The 27,427-nt window shown below is 47.8% G+C and overlaps 1 protein-coding gene and 1 long non-coding RNA gene across 2 annotated transcripts in view; both read right to left on the bottom strand.

The window, feature by feature from the left end:
* Nucleotides 1–4,779: 4,779 nt before the first annotated feature.
* LOC140906983 (uncharacterized) lies at nucleotides 4,780–11,288 on the bottom strand. The gene is made up of 5 exons (XR_012157329.1): nucleotides 11,215–11,288; nucleotides 10,179–10,259; nucleotides 10,047–10,073; nucleotides 8,846–8,890; nucleotides 4,780–4,849 (listed from the first exon to the last, which is right to left on the bottom strand). It is a non-coding gene; the product is annotated as an uncharacterized lncRNA (long non-coding RNA).
* Nucleotides 11,289–13,882: 2,594 nt separating this feature from the next.
* Nucleotides 13,883–27,427, bottom strand: part of LOC140910910 (collagen alpha-1(XII) chain-like) — a 46,074-nt gene continuing 32,529 nt past the window's right edge. Inside the window, exons 17-23 of the mRNA XM_073343085.1 lie at nucleotides 23,377–23,523; nucleotides 21,715–21,854; nucleotides 20,943–21,066; nucleotides 18,903–19,046; nucleotides 17,342–17,532; nucleotides 14,959–15,090; nucleotides 13,883–14,017 (exon numbers count right to left, since the gene is read on the bottom strand). Of these exons, the coding sequence (XP_073199186.1) occupies nucleotides 13,883–14,017; nucleotides 14,959–15,090; nucleotides 17,342–17,532; nucleotides 18,903–19,046; nucleotides 20,943–21,066; nucleotides 21,715–21,854; nucleotides 23,377–23,523 (1,013 nt within the window). The remainder of the gene's footprint in view (nucleotides 14,018–14,958; nucleotides 15,091–17,341; nucleotides 17,533–18,902; nucleotides 19,047–20,942; nucleotides 21,067–21,714; nucleotides 21,855–23,376; nucleotides 23,524–27,427) is intronic.

Genomic DNA, 27,427 nt, shown 5'->3' with positions numbered 1-27,427 from the left:
GGCTTTGCTGCCAAACACCTTGCGATTGCTGGTTTAGTTCTACTGCAGTAGCCACATTGGGTACCAAGGTTCCCACTACCATTGGTGTTTTAACCACTGAGTCCTCCCACCCTAATGAGAGAAGGTCTAAACACCATGATAAAAAGGCTGGTGGCCACTGACGCCTTGTCTGCACTAGCCTTCCCACTAGAGCTGGTGGAAAAAAGCAAGAGGTTCCACAGAAAAATTTGACAAAAATGGAAAAAATACATATTTCAATTTTTGGCAGAAATTTGGACACAGGGCTTCATCTCCCAGGATGCACCAGGATCTCCCCTTTTGGAGACAGGAGGCAGTACATCATGGGAGTCCCTGGCCATGGTGCTTCCTGGGAGATGTAGTCACTCTGGGGAGCTCAGCCCACAGAGGAGAATGGGGACATGAGGCAAGTAAACTATAACTCCCATGAGGCAATGTGGCAGTACGTCCAATTTGAAATATGTCGGTTTCAGTCAAAATATTTAGGTCTTCTGACTGAGAAATATAGAAATTTTCCTGTGAAAGCAGATAAATATTGCTCAGGGAGGTCTAGCATGAGTGCATCTAGGCAAGCTGGGAATCACACCCCTATCTTCAATTATGGACATAACCTGTGATCATCTAATCTGACCTGCATAACCCAGGCCATAGAACTACAAGGACAGATTTAGTTTTTTGGTTCAGTCTGTTAATAACTACATCCAGAGCACTGAAGGAAAAGGGGAGGGACAGAGGTTGCCTATTGCACATGTACAAACCTGGTTGCAAAGACTAAAACATACCTTTCCTCCTTCTGCTCCCTTAAAGCCAGGTGTGCCTGGAATGCCGATCCCTGCCTCCCCCTGAAAAGCAAGCACAGCCTAAGTGAAGGTAACACTCCAGAGGGAGAAGGGAGAAAGGAGAAGAAGAAAAAAAGAAAAGAAAAGGCAAGACTATAACTGAAATCAGTCCTATCTACAGCAGCATCTCTGAACTCCCACTGGGGGCCAGCAATTTAGTGCAGGACCATTTTGTCTGGAGAAGTGTCTGTTAATGTAACCTCAGCATTATAGGGTTGTATTTCTAAGGTCAGCCTAAGTTGCCTGGAAAGGGAGACATGTTAAGAAAAGGACTGTAGAGGTTTCAATGTGAAAGAGGATGGGGATAAAGGAGGCAGGGACACCAAAGGAGGCCATCCCGTGGGAGAGGAGAAGGTCCTGGCATCTACAGTGGCCAAACCTTTCAGATGCACAGATAGGAGATGAGTCAGAGGAACAGGGAAGGCTGGCTAGACAGACAATGTCTATTCTATTCCATGATATTGGCTGCAGCAAGTCCATGGAGCAGGGGGAGACATGGTGACACTTCTCCATCCTCCTCGCACTTGGTCCATCCTGCCATTACAGCAACTCGGCTATTTCTGTCCCCTTTGGGCAGATGAAGAGTAAAGACATAGTACATGAGTAATGACCTTTTCTCCCCTTGGCCCGGGAATTCCAGGAGCACCATCCAGCCCGAGAGGGCCAGGCAAACCGGCTTTCCCCTGCAAAAGAGGAACAGAATGTGGTTCAACACAGTGCCTGTCATGCCCAAGGTATTTAGGGTTAGTGCCAAGCCAAATGATAAAAATGAGGCCCCACGAAGTGCTGGGAATTAGCTCATACAGCATCTTAGCCAGTGAAAGCTGTTGCCCTCCACAGAGGGGAGTGTGACACTACCCAAAGGCACCTCACTCTTTGGCTTTCTCTGCTACCTCCAGGTTTTGGGCCTCTCTCTTGGCCAGCTCTAACTGCTTCTCATAGTCCATGAACACAACTCTTATCCCCTCATTGTTTTGACTGCAGCTTCCAGGCCACAGTCAGCACAGAGGTTGTCTAACTCCAGGTTGGGACTGGGTAACGTCTCCAGCTTACTCATCCTGCCTTTTCCCTTTGTTCTAGCTCCCTTACTGGAAATAAACAAATGGAAAATAACAAACAGTAACCTTTTGCTTCACCCGTTCCCAACCTTCTCACCTTGGACTCTCTTAGTATCTATGTTATCTGGTGAATAAATGCCGGGAGCATGACCCATGGCTAACCAGTAAACAGGGTGTAGATCCTGCCGACTACGCCTCCACGACATTTCCCAGGATTATTGCTTTCCACCCACCCTTAGCGACGGCCTGCATCTGACAGGCACTGTCTGGCCCAAAGTGACTATTGGTGAAAGTTCAGCACCAGTCTGTACTCACGGTCTCTCCTGCATCTCCTTTGTCACCCTTGGCACCGCTTTTCCCGCGAGGCCCCTGTATAATGCATGAGAGGCTCTCACCACCTAGAACAACACTGCACGTTTCCAGGAGCCGCCCTCAGTATCAATCATGTGTCCAGTGATTCATGCTCATGCATTAAAGAACCTTTCAGATACAATGGCACCCCAGAGACCCCTTCAGCCTGCCACAGGGCACAAGCTGCAGTGGAGACCAGCCGTACAGGGGAGAATCATACTTGACTTACTGTGTTATTGTGGCCAGTGATGGTGGCAGGCCTATGGTACTTGGGCAGCTCCCTCCCTGCACCATATATACACACGCACGCATGCACACCTATGCCTGACTGGTAGCCATAGCAACACTACTAGCACCACCAGACAGATCAGGGAGCTGACGGGGGGTGGGGGGGGCAGAAAAAGGAAATGTCTCTTCTTGGATAGGTCCCCAGGCTGAGCATCACTGGGGCATGTATTCATAGAATCATAGAATATCAGGGTTGGAAGAGACCTCAGGAGGTCATCTGGTCCAAACCCCTGCTCAAAGTAGGACCAACACCAGCTAAATTCAATCCATTCGGCAGCTTAAAAATAAAATGCAGGGCTGTCAGTCAGACAGACACGTTGCATGCAGTTTGGTTGAAAGCCATGTTGGTCCCAAGATATTTGAGAGACAAGGTGTGTGAGGTAATGTCTTTTATCAGACCACCTTCTGCTAGTGAGAGAGACAAACTTTTGAGCCACGCAGAGCTCTTCCTCAGGTCTGACAGACACACACACACACACACGGGATGAAACTAGGAGTAAATCTCAACTACTTACTCTACCACCGGCATCTCCAGGCTCACCCTGAAACAGAGGACAGAGAATGATACAGCCTCAGAACAAGACAGGAGCAATCATGTTTCCTTCTCAGGGCCCCCTCCCTCCCTCCATTTCCGCTGGAGCCTCCTCTCGAAGATCTACGCAATCTGGGCTGCAGTCTGCCCCCACTGGGATCGTTCTGCCCCACGCGTGTGAGGGGAGCCGCCTCCCACGTTTGCACCCACCATTGTCCTCGGCTCAAACTGCCTAGAAGGTGGCTGGGTGGGGAGGCAACTATGGACAACGGCACTATGTACACTGGAAGCTGGGCTTCAATATTTCACCTCAACAACGGAACCACCCCCAGATGGTAACAACTTTCACTCACTCCTGTTCCAGGCTGCATTCAAACTGGCCCACTAGGTCCTCTGAAACTGCAGTTGGACCCCAGTGTCTTGTGATGAGACATCAGACTACAGAGAGGGGCCTGATCCTGCACTCACAGATGTCACCGGTAAAGCCCCCATTGCATGGCACAGGATTAATTTATAGATGTCTAGGAGGCCTGACCCCTCGCTGTGTGACAGGCTGGGGGATGTGGATTCCCCCTGCCTTGAGAAGGGTAACCCTCCTAGTTACCCCACATTCAGCACATGCCCCCAGGTGCCTATGGCAGAGCAATGCAGACAAATGGCTAGCTCACAGTCACACACACCTTCACAGACATCCCAGGCGGTCCCTGCGGCCCTGGTGGTCCTGCTGCTCCAGGAACTCCCGGCTGCCCTTTCTGTCCCTGAAATGATTCAAGCCAAACATTTGAGAACACAAATGCTCTACCCCAGTGACCTCTACTCCCACTCCTAGCAAAGCTGAGCAGCATATGGGCCTAGAGTAAGTGCCCGTGTCACTCAGTGGCGACCTCTCTGGCCAATCACTGAGCTGCACGGAGAGACACTGAAGGAAAGACATCCATAACCCTGCTCTCAAAAGGACAGAGGATGGCTGCAGTGAAAAGAGATGATGAGGGTACAGCAGGAAACACTGAGAGGGCATAAGATTATTTAGAACATACACATTGAGATCCATGCACCCAGCACTGAAATACTGCCACCTCTGGGGTGAAAGGCAGCAGCTGGTTAATAGCACACAATAACACTGCCAGCAGCTCAGGCCAGGATGTGAAGGAGGATTTTGTATCTCATTGAAATGACAAGGGGAGGACTTTAAGAAGCCAGAGAGCAGTTATCCAAACTGTACTTCATCAGGATGTGTGGGTTAACAACCCTAATCGTACACAAAGTCCTATGACAGCCTTAACCACCACACGTGGCCAGGTCCACATCCAGCAGCACAGTGCCCTCTAGGGCTGACTCAAAGGAAAGAACGCTGCCTCCCAAGTCACCCACACCTGTACAGGAGACGCCCAGGAAAAGGAAAGCACTGACCTAGTCAGCTCGTGCGTTGCATCCCTTTCTCCCTCAGTGCACCTATTTTTCCTGTTTTGTCTAAGCTACCTGGGGTAGGGTCTGTCTTGTGCTATATATGCATGCACAGAGACTAGCACAAGGGGGCCCTGATCCTAAGAGAGACCCTTTGGCCATTACTAAGCTACAGATAATTCTAAAGGCCTGGCTGCCCCAGTTGCGCGATCTATGGTGACCACACACCATTTGGAGACACCGACCGCAGAAGGGAGGTGGGTTATACCAGATGTCATGCGTTTACTCACAGGAGAGCCTGGTTGTCCATTTCGGCCAGGAATCACTTCCACCCCTCCCAGCACGTAGCCTGGTTCCCCCTGTACAATGGGAAGCAGCACACACAGCAGTTTACTGGGGCGTCAGGAAGCTTTTCCGCTCAGATTTTCATCTGAGGAAACCCTGAGAAACTTGCTCAGTACACAATTACACATAGGAAACCGTAGGACCAGATTCTCAGCTGGAGTCAGTCCCCAGGGTTCCACTGACTTCAATGGAACTTCACCCATTCGTGCCAGCTGAGGCAGTGGTCCCGAGTTCCTCGCTCTTCAGTCAGTTACTCTATTGCTCCAGAGGCTGTTAGACAGACAGGCAGGCAAGCATATAAACAATCAATCATCCCCAAAGAACAGGGCTGATGCAAACAGCTTCATTGCCAGACTGGATACAGACTTTATTGGATACAGACTGGCTAACCTAGGGAGGAGGGCTTTAAACTAGGTTTGATGGGGCAGGAGACAAAAGCACACAGGTAAGGCAAAAGCAGGAGAGATCTGGGAGAAGGGCTGTAATCTGGCCAGAGCATGGGCTATTATAGCAGGGATGAGGGAAAGACAAGAGAGAACCTAGGGGGAAATCAAATCCATAAGTGAGATGTCTATATACTAATGTGAGAAGATGGGGAATAAGCAGGAAGAACCAGAAATGCTAGTTAGTAAACACAACTATGATATAGTTGGCATCACAGAGACTTGGTGGGATAATACACATGACTGAATATTGGTATAGAAGGGTACAGCTTGCTCAGGAAGGACAGGCAGGGAAAAAAAGGCAGGAGGTGTTGCCTTATATATCAAAAATGTAGACACTTGGACCGAGGTTGAGATGGAAATAGGAGACAGACTTATTGAAAGTCTCTGGGTAAGGATAAAAGAGGTAGAAAACAAGGGTGATGTCATGGCAGGGGGCTATTGCAAGCCACCAAACCAGCAAGAAGAGATGGATGAGGCTTTTTTCAAACAGCTAATGAACTCATCCAAAGCCCAGGACTTGGTGGTGATGTGGGACTTCAGCTACCCAGATGTCTGCCGGGAAAATAACACAGCAGGGCACAGATTAGCCAGCAAGTTCTTGGAATGTATTGGAGACATTTTTTTTATTTCAGAAGATGGAGAAAGCTATGGGGTGGAGGCTGTTCTAGGCTTGCATTTGACCAATACTGAGGAACTGGTGGAGAATCTGAAAGTGGAAGGCAGCTTCGGTGAATGTGATCATGAAATGGTAGAATTTATGATTCTAAGGAATGGTAGGAAGGAAAATAGCAGAATAAAGATAATGGATTTCAAGAATGCAGACTAACAAACTCAGGGAGTTGGTAGGTAATCCCATGGGAAGCAAGTCTAAGGGGAAAAACAACTGAAGACAGTTGGCAGTTTTTAAGAAACATTATGAAGGGCCCAAGAGCAAACTATCCCACTACATAGGAAAGATAGGAAGTATGGCAAGAGACCACCCTAGCTTAACCTGGAGATCTTCAATGATCTGAAACTCAAAAAAGAGTCTAAACAAAAAGTGGAAACTAGGTCAAATTACAAAGAATGAATATAAAGAAACACAAGCAGGTAGGGATAAGATTAGAAAGACCAAGGCAAAAACCAAGATTAAACTGGCTAGAAACATAAAGGGTAACAAGAAAACTTTCTACAAATACATTAGAAGCAAGAGAAGACCAAGGACAGGGTAGGCCCATAATTCAATGAGGGGAGAAGGACAGAATTACAGAAAATGTGGAAATGGCAGAAGTGCTAAACAACTCTTATTTCAGTTTTCACCAAAAAGTTTAGTAGCAATTGGACATCTAACATAGTGAATGGCAGTGAAAATGAGGTAGGATCAGAGGCTAAAATAGGGAAAGAACAAGTTAAAAATTGCTTAGACAAGTTAGATATCTTCAAATCACCAGGGCCTGATGAAATACATCCTAGAATGCTCAAGGAGCTGACTGAGGAGATATCTGAGCCATTAGCTTGAAAAGTCATGGAAGATGGGTGAGATTCCAGAGGGCTGGAAAAGGGAAAGTATAGTGCCAACATACAAAAAGGGGAATAAGGACAACCCAGGGAATTACAGACCTTCCAGCTTAACTTCTGTAGCCAGAAAGATAGAGCAACCAATTTGCAGAAACCTAAAAGATAATAAGGTGATAAATAACAGTCAGCACGGATTTGTCAAGAACAAATCGTGTCAAACCAGCCTAATAGCTTTCTTTGACAGGGTAACAAGCCTTGTGGATGGGGGGGAAGTGATAGACGTGGTATATCTTGACTTTAATAAGGCTTTTGATACTGTCTCACATGACCTTCTCATAAACAAACCTGGAAAATACAACCTAGGTGGAAGCAACTATAAGGTGGGTGCAAAACTGGTTGGGAAACTGTTCCCAGAGAGTATTTATCAGTGGTTCACAGTCAAGCTGGAAGGGCATATCGAGTGGAGTCCTGAAGGGATCAGTTCTGGGTCCGGTTCTATTCAATTCCTTCATCAATGATTTTGATAATGGCATTAAGAGTACATAGAAAGTTTGTGGATGATACCAAGCTGGGAGGGGTTGCAAATACTTAGGAGGATAGGATTAAAATTCAAAATGATCTGGACAAACTGGAGAAATGGTCTGAAGTAAACAAGATGAAATTCAATAAGGATAAACCTCCACAGTTGCGCACATACAAAATGTGAAATGACTGCCTAGGAAGGAGTACTGCAGAAATGGATCTGGGGGTCATAGTGGATCACAGCTAAATATGAGTCAGTCAATAGTGTAGCACTGTTGCAAAAAAAGCGAACACCATTCTGGGCTGTATTAGCCGGAGTGTTGTAAGCTAGACACAAGAAGTAATTCTTCTGCTCTACTCTGCGCTGATAAGGCCTCAGCTGGAGTATTGTGTCCAGTTCTGGGTGCCACATTTCAGGAAAGATGTGGACAAATTGGAGAAAGTCCAGAGAAGAGCAACAAAAATGATTAAAGGTCTAGAAAAAATGCCCTGTGAGGGAAGATTGAAAAATTTGGGTCTGTTTAGTATGAAGAAGGGAAGACTGAGAGGGGACATGATAACAGTTTTCAAGTACATAGAAGGTTGTTACAAGGAGGAGGGAGAAGAATTGTTCTTCTTAACCTCTGAGGATAGGACAAGAAGCATTGGGCTTAAATTGCAGCAAGGGCGGTTTAGGTTGGACATTAGGAAAATCTTCCTAACTGTCAGGGTGGTTAAGCACTGGAATAAATTGCCTTGGGAGGTTGTGGAATCTCCGTCATTGAAGATTTTTAAGAGCAGGTTAGACAAACACCTGTCAGGGATGGACTAGATAATACTTAGTCCTGCCAGGAGTCCGGACTGGACGAGAAGACATTTTGAGATCCCTTCTAGTCCTACAATTGAGAGGTGATGCTCAAAAACTGTAGACCAACCCACTGAAGCAGAGTGCTAGATTCTTTGTGGAATTATTGAGCCAAGTGAGATGAATCAGGGATTTGTATTAATGCCTGTGTAGTCCTCTCCCATTGACCCTGGCAGGATTTAACCTTCACTAAAGACTCACAGATTGGATGCAAAGAGTCTAAAGCCTCTGTGGGATTTATCTGAATCAGTTTTACAAACCTACCAGAAGGTCTACATTGCCCTCCAGTGCCCACCTACAATGCACACCGGGAGCTGTGTGTGGGTACCAAGACAACTGACCTTTCCCAATGTTACACTGCATCTGGTTCTGTTCATTTTTTAGATTGTACCTCCTGGACAGCCGTGTTTCCCTTACCATTGACAGAGGCTCACTGCTGACGTTATGGCTGCACACCAGGGTCACTGGGAATTTCACAGCCTCAGCAGAGATGGTACTCAGACCTCCCGTTCCCAGTGTAAAGGCCTGTAGCCCTTGAGCTGGAGGAGAATCTCCATCAGCTGCCAGCCATCTAGGGCCAGTGACATGCACTTCAGAAGTTCTGATTCTATCCAGTAGAGGGCAGTGAGACATACACACCTTAATAAGAGGGAAGTGCATTACAATGGCATTTTCTATTGAAACATGTAAAGGGAACTCACTCTGTCTCCTTTTGGCCCCGCTGGCCCTGGATATCCAAGAGGTCCCTGGAATTTAAAATAAATCACGCAGAGTTAAACAACAGAGAGAAACTGGCTCACAGAATCATTGTCAACCTGCAATCCCTTAGGTGAGGTGATCACTTATAAACCTAAGGCCGTCAGTTCCATTCTGTTGGATCCTAAACTATAAACCCATCTCCACCAGATGACAAATTTTTGTTGGCCCACTGGGTGATATCTTAAACAGGTTTCAGTGGGTAGAGTTCCTTCCTTTGTGGTGCCAACATCAATAGGAGCCACGTACCCACTAATTTAGTGTATTACATGTCTCCCTCTAGTGGCTGATGCACATAACATAAGAGCTTACTACTGCCAGCAGCTACTGAAGTTACTCCTTTTGCTCAAGCAGTCGAAAGCCATGCTTTTAGCACTGTAGCTCACATGTTCAGTCCACACTCAACCTATGATGGGTGGCGGGTCATTGTATATGCACTCTACAGGGCCAACACGACCCCTCCGAATGGAGTCAGATGGGGTGTTCGTTTGCAATGACGGTTTCTGTGACTGGACACCCTGTGATGACAACCACTGGGAAAATGCCTTGCACAGGAAAACAAAAAGTATCAGAGTGAAATAAATATACCCTTATCCCAATTCCATGCTCTACACTTACACAGCTGAGCTTGGGCTGCGGATATGAAGCCCTTGAGCCAAAAGGAGAGCTCCAGTAGTTGGCTGTTATCTTCCTCGGAGCCAGCCACTAGCAGGAGACATCATCACAAGCACTTAGCCAATGTCTTATCACAAGCACTGAGCTCCAGCGAGTGTGAGTGGACGCTACATGTCGGTGCAAGTAAGTGTAAGTCACAGGTATTGCCCTCTGCACTGAGTGGTAGAAAGTCTGTACAATGCTCCCTAGGGACAGAAAGACGGATACAGCCTCAGGTATGATCCTGCTCAAACTGATGAGGCGCTTGGCTGTATGCGTCTCTGACTGGCCTTGTTTCAGCTACAGGGCAGGAGTCATTTGGCCCCGGCAATACCCAAAAAATGCAAAATTGAGTTCCCCGGGGCTCCCCATCCAGCTCAGTACGACTGGCTGTTGCCCATGCAGCCCTCCACACCCGCACGGTGTAGGATCCAGCGAGGGTTATTTGGGTGCCGCTGAGTTTCTGAGACTTTGATGGTTTGGAATACTTACGAGATCACCTTGGATACCAGGGAGCCCCTGTAAATTGAGGGAGAGAAAAATAGATGTTCAAACACCGGAAAAGGGTTTTTTCCCCTTTTATTAATCCCAGCGTTGATAGTTCTCATTAGTCCAGATATTTACCATCAGCCCAAGGGAGCCAGGGGGTCCCACTCGCCCAGGTCGACCTGGCAGTCCGGGAATTCCATCTTTCCCAGGGAGCCCCTAAATACATGGAAAATAACAAGGTCAAAGATGGGGCAGAGCTTGGGTGGTGTGGAAAGAACTGCCAACCTCCAATAACTCTGGTCAACAGTCACTTTTTTGTGCAGTGGTGGGAGAGGATGTTCTAATGTGGGAGGGAGGATGGGATAGCTCAGTGGTTTGAGCACTGGCCTGCTAAACCCAGGGTTGTGAGTTCAATCCTTGAGAGGGCCATTTGGGATCGGGGGCAAAAATTGGGGATTGGCCCTTCTTTGAGCAGGGGGTTGGACTAGATGACCTCCTAAGGTCCCTTCCAACCCTGATATTCTATGAACAGCACTGGCTTCCCTTTCTCTAGAAAAATTCATCAGTGTTTTATCACAGGTTGGATGCCCTTTGGGGGAAAACCAGCCGTGAGCACATGGGATTTCCCAGCTCAGATAAATTTTGTGAATTTGAAAATTGGTTTGACGGGGTTTGCAAAGGCCTGAATTCTGCTGGGATTATCCATCCCTAATTCCTTGTGGATTCCTCATGTTCTGGGACACAGGAGTCCTGAGCTAGCAACCAAACAGCCTACTGGGACTCATTCAGCGTTTTTATTCTGGGTTGTTTTGGCTTTTGGGTTCAACAATGCCCCAGCCCTGACCTCAGCAGCCCAATCCTGCTCAGCCATGCAGGAAGCTGTGGCCCATGGGATATAATGACTTCTCCCCTATTAATGAGACATCAGTTTCTGGTCTCCCCTTTCTGTTCGCAGGGAGAATGATCTCTGAGAAATGAAAAATAAAGCATCACGCCCAGGCATGTCTCTCTCTCCCTCTCTCACACACACCTTCCTTCCTGTTTGATTTTCAAAGCCAACAGGGAACAGGACACATTAAATGCACCATGCTCTGGGGCAGCCTTTTGTAACTATTAATTACCTAGCCATGTGCTAATTAATCCAGTGCATCACTCCTGCTGCGAGACTCACCCTCTCTCCCTTCTCTCCCTTTATGACAAAGTTGTATGGATCGTAACTGCCTCCAGTCAGCAAACCGGTGAAGCTCTTGAAAAGGAAAAGTGGAAAAAAAAATTCAAGACATTATTACCCTCCAAAGAAACACAGATCAACCCATCCAACAGAGCCCTGGGAAGGGCCATTTAGCCCACTACTCAGCCATTTACAACAAGAGGTGGGGAAAGAGTTATTGGATCCCTTTAGAAATCCAATCCTCTGTAGAAGGGTGAACTTCACTCCCCAGAGGATACATTCATACCCCAGGCCCATTAGCCTCCACTGGATGTTATGCTTTGCTTATATTTCCTCCTGTCCCAGGAAGCCTGTCCCAAGCCTCAAGCCATTGGGACAATGTATTTCCTGGTTCACATGGAGGATCTTCTCTGATCGGACTCACCAATTCTCCAGGTGGGCCTCTCTCACCCTGCACGACAAGGAAACAGAACTAGAGTCATACGAGGAGGCGCTGCAGAACAGGGTGGAGAGAGCTTTAACTGGGGCAGGGAAGGGGTCCGCTCAGTTACAGGGCCTGGGAAATACTCCACCGATTACAAGCCTATCCTGTTCTCAGCTGCACAGGTGCAACAAGATGGTAAGCTCTCTAGGTAGGGGCCCCCTCTTTGTTATGTGTTTGTACAGCGCCTAGCACAATGAGACTGTAGTCTCTAGGCACTGACTCAGAACATCCTCCTCCTCCTCCTATCCCCACAAGAGTTACATCACTGGAACTGAATAGAATTTGGCAGAGATGAAATAAAGAAGAGCCCCCTTCCCACTCCTAGCTCAGAGGCGTTCTCTGCCCTGCTTTCTCTCGTCTACTTTTAATTAACCCAACCAACTGGGTTCTGATTAGATGGGTGGGACTGCTAAGGGCTTGATCCTGAAGATAGTGGCAAAAACCTGCTGTGGGATCAGTGTGTCGGGTAGTGCTGCGATCCCCTTGTACAGATGGGATCTGAGGCCCAGAGAGACAACAGTAAGGTTTATACTGCGAATATGTCAGCTCTGCTCGAGCCAGCCCGCTAAAACCAGCAATGAGACTAGGGTAGCACAGGGGATCACCTGAGTGTGTAGCCAGCGGGTCCGTGTGTGTGTGTGAGCTGAGCTGCCCGCCTTGCTATGCCTGCCCTAGGTACAGAGAGAGGCCGAGTTCAACCTAGTGACCCAGAGGGGATAAATGTCCATAATTTCCATCAGGCACTGACCATGTGATTACTAGCCTGTTAACCTTTTCATTGCTGCTTTGGGGCCTGGCCAGCTCGTGCATTCTAGTGAGGGAGGAATCCAGGCTGATAGAGCAGTAAGGCGTGATCCAGAACCCCAGGGAGTGCTCAGTGTGCAGAAGGGGTTATTTAGTCTGCAGAAGAGAAGAGTGAGGGGATTTGATAGCAGCCTTCAACTACCTGAAGGGGAGTTCCAAAGAGGACGGAGCTCGGATGTTCTCAGTGGTGGCGGATGACTGAACAAGGAGCAATGATCTCAAGTTGCAGTGGGGGAAGTCTAGATTGGATATTAGGAAACACTATTTCACTAGGAGGGTGGTGAAGCACTGGAATGGGTTACCTAGGGAGGTGGTGGAATCTCCATCCTTCGAGGTTTTTAAGATCAGGCTTGACAAAGCCCTGGCTGGATGATTTATTTGGGGTTGGCCCTGCTTTGAGCAGGGGATTGGACTAGATGACCTCCTGAGGTCTCTTCCAACCCTAATCTTCTATGATTCTATGATTTCAGACTGGAAATAAGGCATAAATCTGTAACAGAGAGAGTAGCTAACCATTGGGTTGTGGTGGCTTCTCCATCACTGACCATTTTAAAATCAAGTCTGGATGCTTTTCCAACAAATATTCTCCTCAGAAATTCTTTTGTTCTATAGGAGGTCAAACTAGATGATCACATTGGTCCTTCTGGCCTGGGAATCTAGCCTCCCTATGCTGTTCTTGTTGCACGCTAACTCAAATCCATCGGTGCGCACTGGGAAGCAATGCTCCCCGCTGCAGTGTAGACATAGCCTTCGTGACTTGCCCCTGGTCACAAAGGGAGTCTGTGGCACAGCTGGGAATTAAACCCGGGTCTCCTAGACACTAACCACTGGACTACCCTTTCTCTATATGGAACAACAGCTTCGTAGCTTGGAAGTATCTGACCGTACTGTCTTCCCCTACTGTTAATCCGAGAAGCACATTTCTAATCCCACAGGGTTCACCCCTATCAGCTAACTTACAACTTGTCCTATTTACAGCAGGGTTTTAAAATGCATTGGCAATCACATTTTTTTTTAAACACCTTTTATCCTAATCTAGACAAGGCCGAAGAGTATGTGCTTGTCGCATTGGATTGGTAAACAGCGTCCAGCAGAGAGTAGGAGTGTTTGGATCCAGGATTTTGGATCTAGAAATACAGTCCCTAATTTGACTTCAGCTGGAGGTGAGCTCCCAACCCAACCCTCGTAATCCAAACACACCTCTCCTGTTCTGAGTTGCCCAGATAGTTGGTACATGTCAGCCTGTGGCAAGGTGACTCAAGGGGTTCAGGCCCTGAGCCCTGCCCTTCCGTTACTATTTTGACTTGGAGAGATCTCTCATCCAGAGCCCAATGTAGGCAACAATCTCCTCCTGGCTGTTTCATGGCTCTAGCCAGAGGCCTATTTACAATGTCTGTCTTGGGTATTTCTCTGGTCCCCTCCAGCGTAGCATGTAAATGCCAAGGCTTGTGTGTTCCCGCTGAAGAGTGAAATCTCGCAGCTGGCTAGAATATTTACCTTCTCTCCCTTAGGCGCCTGTAACAGAATAAGAATAGAAGCTGTGATGGCAACACAGTAAATAGGAAGAAAAATAATGGCACTTCCTCCCCCGGCCCCTTATTGCAGAACTGATAAGAAATGGCTCCCCATCCCTTCCAGTGGGTTAGCATGCCAACTGTTACAGTTGCTCCTCCTCTCTCCCTGCCTTTATGGTGGGTCAGATGCTGGTGCTACCCAATGCAGGCAAGAACTGACTGATGTTTTATTTTTAACAGAGGGAAAGGCAATGGCTCATAGGAGACTCTTAAATAAATGCAGCAGACCATATCCTGCTTGGCATTCAAATCCTCCTAAAATATCACGGCACATTTTTAACAGGGAAGGTCACTAACCATTCGAACAACTTGCCTGAGGAGATGGTGGATTCTCTGCCACTTGCAGTCTTTAAACCAAGACTGGATGTCTTTCTAAATTAGATGCTATAGCTCAAATAGCAGTTATGGGCTTGATGCAGAACTTACTGGGTGAGGTTCCCTGGCCTGTGTTATTCAGGAGAGCAGACCAGATAGTCATAATGGTCCCTTCTGACCTTGAAATCTATGAATTCATCTGCAATGCCCACGAGAAACAAGTTGATAATGATGAGAGGTCACAGGTTGCTCCTCATGCAATGAGATGCTGCGTGTTTGTGGAGTGCACAAATGACAGGTCTGAGGATGAGATCTCCAAAGGTGGACAACTGGTGACCTAACCATGGCTTGTGCCCATGTCTCCAGAGGTAAAGAGCCTTGACTGGTCACTGCTCCTATTTCATGCTGATGCAATTCCATTCAAGAGAGCTCAGTTACACCAGCATAAAACTGGAGGTTTTATGGTGGTAGGGGATTAACCCCAAACTATGAGTGCGCTCACTGCATGTGTCTTATGCAATATACTCCCCCAAGTACACCCTACTGAGCTGTTATCACTCTTCTTACCTTTGAGCACCTGAGACTGCATGGCCCCTCTGGTCTTTGGATTTCTGGATCAGCAGAAGCTGGATCATGGACCGATGAGTTGCTCTCCATGCCACCAACCTGCTGCAGTTTGACCATATCCTGTCTAGCAACCTACAACACACAGCTTCAGTTAGATTTTTGTCTTATCACAGAGGATTATGGGTGTTGTGGCAAATTGCTGGCACTACTTTGATGGGTCTCTGCTTTCTTTTCTTGGGGAGGGTTCAGGGCACCATTTCTCGCCCCTGAACTGGGGTATTAACTGCCCCACTAGTGTCCTAGAGGAGGGGAGTGGAGAGGGAGGGACCCAGGCCTGCCCTCTACTCCGGGTCCCAACCCAGGGACCCTAGGGATAGCAGTAAACCACTTGAACTAGCAGTTCCTTTCCCTGGACTACTTCCCTCTCCTGCCCTTCAGCTTGTGGGGCTTCCTGCCCTCCCTCTGCACAAACCATGTATCCCTTTACCTAGGGTCTTGGTCTTCTTAACCCACTGCAGCACTTCTCCAAATTCTCCTCTGCTTCCCTCCAAACTGCTCTCTGCTCCAACACCAATCCACTCCGCTTCAACTCCTCCAAACTGCTCTCTGCTCCAACGCCAATCCCCTCTGCTTCAATTCCTCCGAACTAATCTCTGCTCCAACGCCAATCCCCTCTGCTTCAACTCCTCCAAACTGCTCTCTGCTCCAACACCAATCCCCTCTGCTTCAACTCCTCCAAACTGCTCTCTGCTCCAACGCCAATCCCCTCTGCTTCGACTCCTCCAAACTGCTCTCTGCTCCAACGCCAATCCCCTCTGCTTCGACTCCTGCAAACTGCTCTCTGCTCCAACGCCAATCCCCTCTGCTTCGACTCCTGCAAACTGCTCTCTGCTCCAACGCCAATCCCATCTGCTTCGACTCCTGCAAACTGCTCTCTGCTCCAACGCCAATCCCCTCTGCTTCGACTCCTGCAAACTGCTCTCTGCTCCAACGCCAATCCCCTCTGCTTCGACTCCTCCAAACTGCTCTCTGCTCCAACGCCAATCCCCTCTGCTTCGACTCCTCCAAACTGCTCTCTGCTCCAACGCCAATCCCCTCTGCTTCGACTCCTCCAAACTGCTCTCTGCTCCAACGCCAATCCCCTCTGCTTCAATTCCTCCGAACTAATCTCTGCTCCAACGCCAATCCCCTCTGCTTCAATTCCTCCAAACTGCTCTCTGCTCCAACACCAATCCCCTCTGCTTCAACTCCTCCAAACTGCTCTCTGCTCCAACGCCAATCCCCTTTGCTTCGACTCCTCCAAACTGCTCTCTGCTCCAACGCCAATCCCCTCTGCTTCGACTCCTCCAAACTGCTCTCTGCTCCAACGCCAATCCCCTCTGCTTCGACTCCTGCAAACTGCTCTCTGCTCCAACGCCAATCCCCTCTGCTTCGACTCCTGCAAACTGCTCTCTGCTCCAACGCCAATCCCCTCTGCTTCGACTCCTGCAAACTGCTCTCTGCTCCAACGCCAATCCCCTCTGCTTCGACTCCTGCAAACTGCTCTCTGCTCCAACGCCAATCCCCTCTGCTTCAACTCCTCCAAACTGCTCTCTGCTCCAACGCCAATCCCCTCTGCTTCGACTCCTCCAAACTGCTCTCTGCTCCAACGCCAATCCCCTCTGCTTCGACTCCTCCAAACTGCTCTCTGCTCCAACACCAAGCCATTCTGCTCCAACTCCTTCCCTTGTCTGATTGAAGCAGGGGGGTTTTATCAGGTGACTGGCTTCAGGTGCTCTAATTAATCTATAGCAAACTTTCTTCCCTCTACAGGGAATAAGGCTCCCTTCGAATCCTCTCCTGCTGCCCTCTGGCCATGCTGTATCATAGTGTCCAAGGACCCGGTTATTTACAAACTACCTATATCACACTACTGGGGCAGATTGAGCAGACAATTGTTACCAGGAGACGACTGTGCATTGGCAATTCCCTCAAGTGTTTTTTCAGCCTGCACTGGATATGCCACTGACTTAACTGATAACCAGGAAAAGGCCAGATTCTGGTTTCATCTGTGCCTGTTTTACACTGCTGTCTTGGATGGCATGACCGCCAGCTGACAACGGTAGATGATAAGTGAAATCAGAAAGAGGCCTGAAGACTTGTTTATAATACTTAGTCCTGCCAGGACCGCAGGGGACTGGACTAGATGGCCTCTCGAGGTCCCTGCCCGTCCTACGATTCTCTGATTCTTAACTTTTGGGTTTGCTTTGAACCAGAACACAGGGTAGGACCACGATCACAGGCTGCCAGAAGGAACCTCTGGGAGGTGAGCTGGCTTCTCTCCAAAGCTCTCTGTAGGAAATAGAGCATAGACATGGAAATAGTGTAGGAGAAAGCAGCTCACCTCCCCGGGCTGCGGTTGGGGTCCCGAACGCGGCGAGTCAGAGCAAATGGTTTCTATCACCTCCCGGATGATGTGGGGGAAGTCCTCAAAGGTGCTGATGTAGAAAACATTCTGCAGGTTGCGGTGTAACAAAATGCTGTTCAGTTCTTGGGGGTCAGCTCTGGAGACCCCCACGGCGATGACCCGGATTCCTGAAACAAATGGCTCCCTCATTAGACGGGCATACGGGCAGAGATCTTCCAAGCTGGTTAGGGGGGTTCACCCCGCAGTGCCCACTGACGCCGATTAATGGGAGTTGTGGGGTTAAATCCACCCATCAGCTTGGAAATTCTCAACTGCAGAGTAAAGTCAGGCTCAGCTCCCAGCCACAGCTTGTCTTGGTTCACTAGAAATTGCTCACATTGAGGTGAGGAGTCAACTCTTAACCCCTAAGCCATCTGTTCCCCTTTGTCACTGGAGGGAGCTGGGGGTACGAGGCTTGCTCTGATAAAGGCATGCCCAGCTTATGGTCTCCACCTGTGGCTTCTCCATTAAGACCGCCGGCAAGGGCGCAGAACAGTTACACGAACTCTTGTCATTTAGGGATTGGACAGAGACTCCAAACTAGTGCAACACAGTGCTCAGAGGGGAGTGACAAGCCCATGAGGTGGTGCTGTTCTCAGCCCACCCCGCGGAAAGTCCATTACAGACCTCAGCATGGGAGCAGGGAAACCTCATTGGATTATCTCAAACGGGTTCTGAGACTGGACTCCCCTCCCGCTCCAGAGCTGGTCTCCGGGAAGTACCAAGATATATTCATGGGGCAGTGCATGGGAGAAGCTGGCACTGCCATTGCCTGGGACAAAATGTGGACATCAGTTTCCCGTACGGTTGCCAACTATGTAATATTTAAAACTGGACACTCCAGCAAGCAAGCCAGAACCTCCTCCACCCCTGAGGCTCTGCCCCTTCCCCCAGGTCTCACCCCTGCCCCGCCCCGCCCCTTCCCCTGAGACCCCGCCCCTGTTCGCTCCTCTTTCTTCCTCCCTCTGTCGCTCACTGCTCTTCCTCTCTCTCCCCCAACTCTGCGCGGAGCCGGGGCTGGGAGCTGCAGCCGCCCAATGCAGGTAGGAGGCGGCCCCAGCAAAGTAGGGGCTGGGACGGGTGAAGACTCAGCACCTCCCTGCCTCCCCCACCTGAAGTGACTGGACTTTGGGTGTCCGGTCAGTAGATCTGACCGGACACCGTCAGGTCCCCTTTTCAACCAGACTTTCTGGTCGAAAACCGGGCACCTGGCCACCCTGAGCTGTCAGCCATCAGAGTATTAAATCCAGTACAGATCAGATTCTTCATCTAAAAACATTAGGTCAAGCTCATACCAGGTGGGCTCACTGGGCTCATTATGTCTGGTCAGGGGCAAACCCACAACTTTTAATGAAGGAAGAAGAGATAAGAGAGATAAGAGCCCAGGAAGCCAACAATAAACTATGTTAGGACCCAATCCAGCACAACTAAACTCATAGGAGTTTTATCATTCACTTTGCTGGGAGCAGGATTGGGGCTTTCAAGAAAAGATCCCTACCTAACGCATGCGCCACTCTGGCTGGTGGCAACACATCGTCCTGGGACTGTCCATCGGTCACTAGCACCAGCGTGCGAGGCACGGTTGGTCTCATCCCTTTGGAGGACTGAAATAACTCCTTTAGCACATAGCCTAAGCCACGACCTAGAGGAAAGCAGAAAGATGCACAGCCTAGAACATAAGAACGGCCAGACTAGGTCAGACCAAAGGTCCATTTAACTCAGTCTCCTGTCTTCTGACAGTGGCCAATGCCAGGTGACCCAGAGGGAATGAACAGAACAGGAAATCATCAAGTGATCCATCCCATGTCGCTCATTCCCAGCTTCTGGCAAACGGAGGCTAAGGACACGATTCCTGCCCATCCTGGCTAATAGGCATTGATGGACCTATCCTCTAGGAACTTATCTAGTTCTTTTTTGAACCCTGTGATAGTCTTGGCCTTCACAACATCCTCTGGCAAAGAGTTCCACAGGTTGACTGTGCGTCATGTAAACAAATACTTCCTTTTGTTTGTTTTAAACCTGCTGCCTATTAATTTCATTGGGTGACCTTTAGTTTTTGTGTTATGAGAAGGAGTAAATAACACGTCCTTCTTTACTTTCTCCACACCAGTCACGCCTAGATCCCGCAGTGCCAGGTGTATGAATGGTAGTGCTGTGGGTCTGAGTCCGTCTGATCCAGTTTGCAGGTGGAAAAAAGGACATGTTAGAAAATGTACAGGCTGGCCACATTAAGAGAGATTAATCGGTGCCAAAGCCACTTTAGGAACAGGGGAGTCAAGACTGGAAGGGACTTCCTAGGCCATTGAGTCCAATCCCCCGTTATCACATACTCCCATTCATACATTTATCAGGCGCCCTTTCAAAACTAGGGAGGTTGTTTGCCCGCCCCACTACTAATATAAAGAGGCTGCTCCAGAACCTCCCCCTGGTCTGGCGGCTAGAAACCTTCCTCTAATTTCTATCCTAGTTAACTGGCTCCTTCAAGACAGGGGCAGCTATTTAGGTGACCAGCTTAGAAAGGATAAAATGAGGGCTAACTTCCCACAATTTAAAGCTCCTGTGTGTGTATTTCAGTGTCCTTGCAATAGCAACCCAGGTAAAACCTAATTATGTTGTCTGAACGGACTAGCTAAATGGCTAACCCTTCTCTAGCATGCCTGTAGTTACAGACAGCGCATCTTCAGACGGCTGAAGGTTTGGGGGATTTCTTTTTTAAAACATGAAATATTTTGGGTCAGTTGCTACTTTACTAGCCTTGATGCTCCCAACATAGGTGAGGGATGTGTAAATAATTTTATCCCCGACAGGAGGGGTTTTCCAAAACACTGAATTGGCCTGCCTCTCTTTCCGTTGAGGTCAATGGTAAAAACCCCCATTGACTTCCGTGGGAGCAGAGCTAGGTCAGCACTAAGAGCTTCTGAAAGTCCTACCTAATGTGCACACATAAATAATATCACTGAGAGTTATAGACATGCATCGAAAGGGAACAGACCCGGTGATCTAAATAAATCCCAAGGAAACAGAATCTGGTGCTGAACCATAAAACTCAACGCTGAGAATTCTTGCATGTAAGACTAGTAGGATTAGCGTTAGGATCAAGGCTATGTTTTAGAGTTAAAAGCACTCTTTAAAATATTCCCAGTCGATAGGTAACCTTACGGTTAGGGCTCCATGTTAGGTATAAAAACTAAATTAAGGAGGGTGATGGGATATAAAATTATAAAGAGAAGGTCAGACAAAAAACTAGAATGATGATGAAAGAACCAGAATAGATGGCCAGGCAATTATTAAAAATGGGTCCAAACCAAAACTCTAGACCCACCCCAATGCAAACTTTAAAGAAGTTTAGATCTTAACTTCACAAGCAGCCAATCAACCTCTAGAACAGACTGATTCAAAACTCAAAAGCAAAACCACACCACCTAACTGCTGGGGAAGTTGAGAGCCAAATGCAGATCAAGACTTGGTGACTTGGGCCCATATTTCTAGCTGTAATGTATGTGGCCTGCAAACACTGACATGCATACACAGTACGCACCCGTCTTTGTATTGCCTCCAGTGTACTGCAGCTCCTTGAGGGCTCTGAGAGCTCCATTGCGATCCTTGTGCTGGTTAAAGTGGAATTCAGTCCTGGGCTCTTCGCTGTACTGAGCTACAGCAATCTGCCAAAGAGCACGTGAGGCCGATAAAGGTGGCAGGATGGAGCTAAGGAGCAGGGGTCATGGATATAAGCACACGAGTAAAAGGCAATGATCATGGGAGGGGGATGCTATTAATGGTCTGCAGGCAATGAGAACATGGAACTCCACCTTCCTTAGTCAAGTGAAAGAAAGCAACATGGAGCCTTAGCCTGAAGGTCCAATTTAGATATCATATGTGCAAAGGGCATCATTACAAACAAAGAACCTGTACCAAAGCCTATGGCAGCCAGTAGGAGTCTTTCCATGGACTTCATTGGGCGCTGGCTTAGGCCCAAAGTGAGCACACTGAAATGCAAGGTTTCAATAGCGTGGAGATCATCTTTTTTAGTGCGGGTGGGGTTTGGGGAAACTGCTAGAAAATGGCATAAAACAGGGAATGTCCAGCTGGGGCCCAAGAGGAAGGCTGGCCCAATAGTTAGGATGCTAGTCTCAGGCTTGGGAGAGCTGGGCTTAATTACCTTCTCTGCCACAGACTTCCTATGTGACCTCAGGCACGTCATTTAGCCTCTTTAAGATTCACAGCATTCCCTTAACTCACAGGGTTGTTGTGAGGATGAATAAAAAGAAGAAAGGTACCTACAATAGATAGATAGAATAATGGTCTCTTGCCTGTGTTCCCTCGGGCCCAATTCTGGGGAAATAGGAGACGATCCGGTAGAGGAACTCCTTCACTTTATTGAAATTGCTCTGGCCAATGCTTGAGGACTCGTCCACCAGGAATGCGATGTCCGCTTTGAACTTGCCACAGACTGCGAAGGGAAGGTAGAATGTTCGTAAATCACAGACAGGAAGGCCTTGGGTCTCCAATCTGTCTCATATTGGACGGGATTTGTCATAAAAGGCTGGACTATTCTTCTTTATGGGAGAACAGTCCGAGACACAATCACACCTTGTGGTTTCAAGGGTGTGTTGAGTGAACAAGATATAATACATTCACCCCCATGGGATGACGCTGCACAAAACTCAATGCTCTTACATGCATTTTATGCCTCTTCTTTATGTATTAGACACTGGTCACCATCAGAGACAGGACGTTAGACACAATGGCTCATCAATCTGTTTCAGAGCAGTGGTCTCAGTATTATTACGATTATAACAGGTGCGATTATCTAACATCTCTTGGCTCTTTCACCTGCTGACAGAGAGGAAAGAGCTCCACCTTCTGGACTGCGCTGCTTAGGCCTCAGCTGGAGTATTGTGTCCAGTTCTGGGTGCCATATTTCAGGAAAGATGTGGACAAATTGGAGAAAGTCCAGGGAAGAGCAACAAAAATGATTAAAGGTCTAGAAAACATGACCTATGAGGGAAGATTGAAAAAATTGGGTTTGTTTAGTCTGAAGAAGAGAAGACTGGGGGAGAGGGGCATGATAACAGTTTTCAAGTACATAAAAGGTTATTACAAGGAGGAGGGAGGAAAATTATTCTCCTTAACTGCTGAGGATAGGACAAGAAGCAATGGGCTTAAATTGCAGCAAGGGAGGTTTAGGTTGGACATCAGGAAAAACTTCCTAACTGTCAGGGGGGTTAAGCACTGGGATAAATTGCCTAGGGAGGTGGTGGAATCTCCGTCATTGAAGGTTTTTAAGAGCAGGTTAGACAAACACCTGTCGGGGCTATTCTAGATAAGACTTAGTCCTGCCATGAGTGCAGGGGACTGGACCAGAAGACCTCTCAGGGCCCTTTGCAGTCCTACAATTCTATCATTCTATGATCGCCAACATGCCTCCTGCAGCATCTGTTTTTGATCTCGGGTTTTCCCGCCAAGTATTCACCCAGCGCAACCCAGTTTTAGCTCGTGATCAGAGGAGACCACAGCATCCAAGAGGTTATAATGCACCAATTCGTCAGCACTGAATCCCATGTGGATTCAAACTCACTTGGCCCAGAGAGAGTGGTCAATGGTGGCGACGCTTTAGTTGTCACAACTGTGGTTGCTGGGGTCATTCTTAATGTCATGGTGGTGGCTGATGGAAGAGGAGTGGCCCTTGCATTGCTAGAACCCCCGGACCAGGCTCTCGTAGTGGCAGGTGGTAAAGAAGTAACGGTAGGAGCAGGAGTGGAAGGATTCCCTCGAGAATCCACTGTAAAAAACAAACAAACAAAGGAGGGGAACTGCATCCATCGCATAACTAGTTCATAGCAAGAACACAGCTAGCCCTGAAAGGCATCGGGATTGCATGGGAACACGCCATGCCAAGGACCATCTCATGAGCTAGTGGTGACAGGAAAGACACCAGCAGGAATTGCAACACAAGGCCCCGTTTCTCATACCTATCCGCTCAGTAAGCGCCACCTCTGGCCCCTCCGTCTCTCCGAAGAGCGGTCTTATTGAAAAAGAGTACATCCCTCTTGGCTTCAGGTCTGCAACTCGATATGATCTAGAAGCTGCTCCCAACAGTTCAGTGGAAAGATCAGACGCTGGAAAAAAGAAAGGAAAGAGGGTACGTTACTCATAGACTTTAAGGCCAGGAGGGACCATCATGATCATCTAGTCTGACCTTCTGCACATCACAGAATCCACTCCTGTAGTAGGCCCATAAACTCTGACTGACTTACTGAAGTCCTCAAACTGTGATTTGATGACTTAAAGTTACAGAGAATCCACCATTTACTCTAATTCAAACCAGCAAGGGATCCATGCCCCACACTGCAGTGTAAGGAGAAACCCCGCAGGGTCTCTGTCAATCTGACCGGGTTGGGGGGAAATTCTTTCCTGATCCCAAATATGGCAGTCTGTTAGACCCTGAACATGTGAGCAACTCACCAGCCAGACACCGGGGAAAGAATTCTCTGTAGTAACTCAGGGCCCTCCCATCTAGTGTCCCATCCCTCAACCATTGGAGATATTTGCTCATAGCAGTCACATATGGGCAACATGCCATTGTAGGCAATCTCTTCATACCATCCCCACCATAAACTTATCAAGCTCAGTCTTAAAACAAGTTTGTTTTTTTGCCCCTATGCTCCCTGTGGAAGGCTGTTCCAGAACTTCACTCCTCTGATGGTTAGAAACCTTCATCTAATTTCAAGCCTAAATTTATTGATGTTAATATAGAGACAAAGAAACTCATTGTAACCACAGACAGACCCTGTCTGGAGCACCCTACATTGTAATATAGCCACAAAGTTTGGCAAAAAGGGAAGTTTTAGAGGCAGTTAGGAGAGGGCGTGTCAGAGGTGTTAGTTCAAGGCAGTTCTATCATCAATACCGTCATGTTACTGCTTGAACACTGAGAGCAGTGGGAGATGGGGGTACTCAGAAACTTTCATGTCTACAGCACCTTCCATGTCTACAGCATCTTCCACACAAGGATCTCAATGCACTGTACAAATTTTAGACCAATTAAGTCTCCCAACACCCTTGTAGGAAAGGTACCATTCCTTCCAGGATTTATTAGGAAACTGAGGCCCAGAGATGAGTCATCCAAGGTGGCACAGGAAGAGTGGCATTGTGGGGAGAGCCCAAAGTCCCAATCCTTTGCTCTCACTACTAGACAAGACTCTTATTTCTTGGAGGGAAATGAATGACGTAAGAGGGAAAGAGCGGAGCAGGATTCAAAAGAAGGATCAAGCATTTATATGGACAATGAGAACATCCACAGTGGCATTAAATTGGATTAGAAAAAGATCAGGGATGTAAAGCTTGATGCTTCAGCCCCTAATCCAGCCACTGATTGTCTGGGGTTAGGAAGACACTTCCTCTGTAGGTGGTTTAATCCATGATGGGGTTCCGTGCACCTTCCTCTGGAGCACTCCTGCCACTGTCAGAGACAGGACACTGGATTAAATGGACCTTAGGGCAGATCCGGTCTGGCAATTCCTATGTTGTCGTGAACTAATAACTGTCTGAGCAAGGGGAACCAAAGAATAGTGAAGATGTGATATTGTGGCAATATGGACCTTCCCGAGATCTTTAGGAGACAGATAAGGAGCCCACTCTACAACTCTCCCCAACTCACATTCTCTTCTTCTTTCCTTACATTAGCTTTCCTTACCCACAGCCATTCATCAATGACACCTAAGAGCCGTTACCTGATGCCAGGCGCCATGTTAATAAATATGCAGAGGCCCCAGGAACGCCCGTCCAGCTCAGTAAAATGCTGCTTTCCGTGCTCTCCTGAACTGCAAACTGAGTCACTTTAGGATAACCCACTATTTAAAAGGGAAGAGAAAAGAAACAATGATCGTTTGCTACTGTGTAAAGGCTTAAATCGATGGCATGAGCCAAAAGAGCTCGAGAGGGAGAATCTACTTTGAATTTCACAGGGCCAAAATTTCACACATTATACAAGGGTGGAATCCTGGGCCCACTGAAATCAATGGCAAAAATTCCAGATAGGCATTACAGAAACGAAACAGATGGCTGGCCTGTTGAGTTTGGTATCTTGTCTCTGGCAGGCCTCTGCTAAATACTTCAGAGAAAGATCCAAAATATCCAGACTGCACCTGGCCAATTGTGCCAGGCCACATGTGGGTGGGAAATTCCTGCCAGCTGGTTATCAGCTCTCGGATCCTCTCCATGTGCCAGCTGTGATACTGACATTCAGCCTGCCTCACTAGCAGCGTATGTAGGAACAGAGGGAATGATTACAGCATGGTACAGAACTTCCATAAATCCGAGTCAGCAACTGCCAGATCCTTAGCTCGGGGACATCAATGTTGCTGTCCCCAAACCAATGGAGCTATGCCGATTTATTCGAGCTGTAGCTATGATCCCTATGCTTTAGGTTGTTTCTTTGAACTGATCCCAAACTCTTGATACTTTAAGATGAGCACAGAAGCGTCAGCCTGAACAGATCTACTTCCCAGTTGCAATGGTGACACTATATACTGGTGTCTGCCCACGTCTCCTCGGTACTGACATGTTTTGGCACTGAGAAGCACTGGGCTTCCCTCCCGTTTCTGGATCATTGAAGACACACGGATGGTGTACGTTGTGCTTTCCTGCAGCTTAGTAATTGTGAAAAATATGATCTCTGCTGGAACAATCCGTGAGGTTTCCAAGCCACCTAATTAATAACAACAATAAAAAAAACAGAACAGTTTGTGATAATGACAGGAGAAAGTAACAATGCTTCCTGTAGCGAGCATTATTTTTACAGTCCTTTTCATCCATAGATCTCAAAACACTTGGCAAAGGAGAATGAGTGTTATTATCCCCATTTTACAGCTGGAGAAGCTGAGGCAGAGTGAGCTTAAGGGACTTGCACAAGGTCACATAATGTATCAGTGGGACAGCTGGGAATAGAACCCAGACTCATGGCTCCTAGTCCAATGTTCTATCTACTGGACCACCCAGCCAAAGAATATGGACAGAGCTGGTCCAAATCAAGGGGCAATGCGGGAGTTCTCTCGTTAGCAGACAGGGGGCAGCTGTGCTTTTCCCATACCCCCTTAGTTTGCCCCTCCTTACCAATATGTGGGTGTACTAGCTGGTAAAGAGAGCCCTTAAGGCTCTTCCTGTTTAATGTGGAGGTTGTTATTTTCAACACTGCACAAAATTGTCAAGAGTTGGGAGGCTCCTGAGAAATCAGAAAGCTGGGCTTTCATTGGAAAAAAAGATGGCAATTTTTTGCAACCAAAAAATTCCCTTTTTCCTACATTGGGAACTTTTTATGAAAAATCGTTGCTTGAAACTTTTCGTGGCGATTTTACCCATAAAGGTCATGGATCATCTTCTGCTTTTAAAATGAGGCATGTGCAGAAGATAATTTCTTTTTATGTTTTTAAAACAATTGCTTAAATAAATCCCAAGATGGGTTTAACAGGCCAAACGCTTGTAAAGCTCATACTCGGTTACACAGAAAATTTCAATCATAATTTGGAAAAATGCAACGCAAAGGTTCTAAAATTGTTTCTGCAAAGCTTATTGCTCAGTTTTCAACCAGCTCTCCACGTTAAAAGAGATCATTGTTACCTTAGTTCTTCTCCGGCATTCACTTCCTGCATGCCAGGAATTGCAACTTGCGCAAAACAGCAGCAGCTGATGGAGGTCTCCCACCTGCCAGCGCCTCCAAGGGTGTATCCTAGACATTCCAAGCTAGCTTTAGTCTAGCTAGCTCCGGTACCTGAGCAGCGAAGCGATGGCAGCGCATGGTTTAGTGCGGGCTGTATAAGCCCATCAAGAACCTTAGGAAATTCCTGGCATGGCTAATGGGTGCTGACATGGCTTCACTGTTCGGGTACCTGAGCTGGGTTGAAGCGAGCACAGGCATGTCCACACAAGCAGCAATTACGCCCCGTGACTGCAGTGTAGACATACCCTTAGAATGGGAGATAGACCCTGGAGAGGCTGCCAGTCCTGGGGACTGGCCCAGGAGAG

The sequence above is a fragment of the Lepidochelys kempii genome, chromosome 1, assembly GCF_965140265.1.
Source record: "Lepidochelys kempii isolate rLepKem1 chromosome 1, rLepKem1.hap2, whole genome shotgun sequence".
NCBI classification, from domain to species: domain Eukaryota; kingdom Metazoa; phylum Chordata; order Testudines; family Cheloniidae; genus Lepidochelys; species Lepidochelys kempii.
The sequence above is the reverse complement of the archived record's forward strand: the minus strand, read 5'-3'. Positions and strand labels throughout refer to the sequence as shown.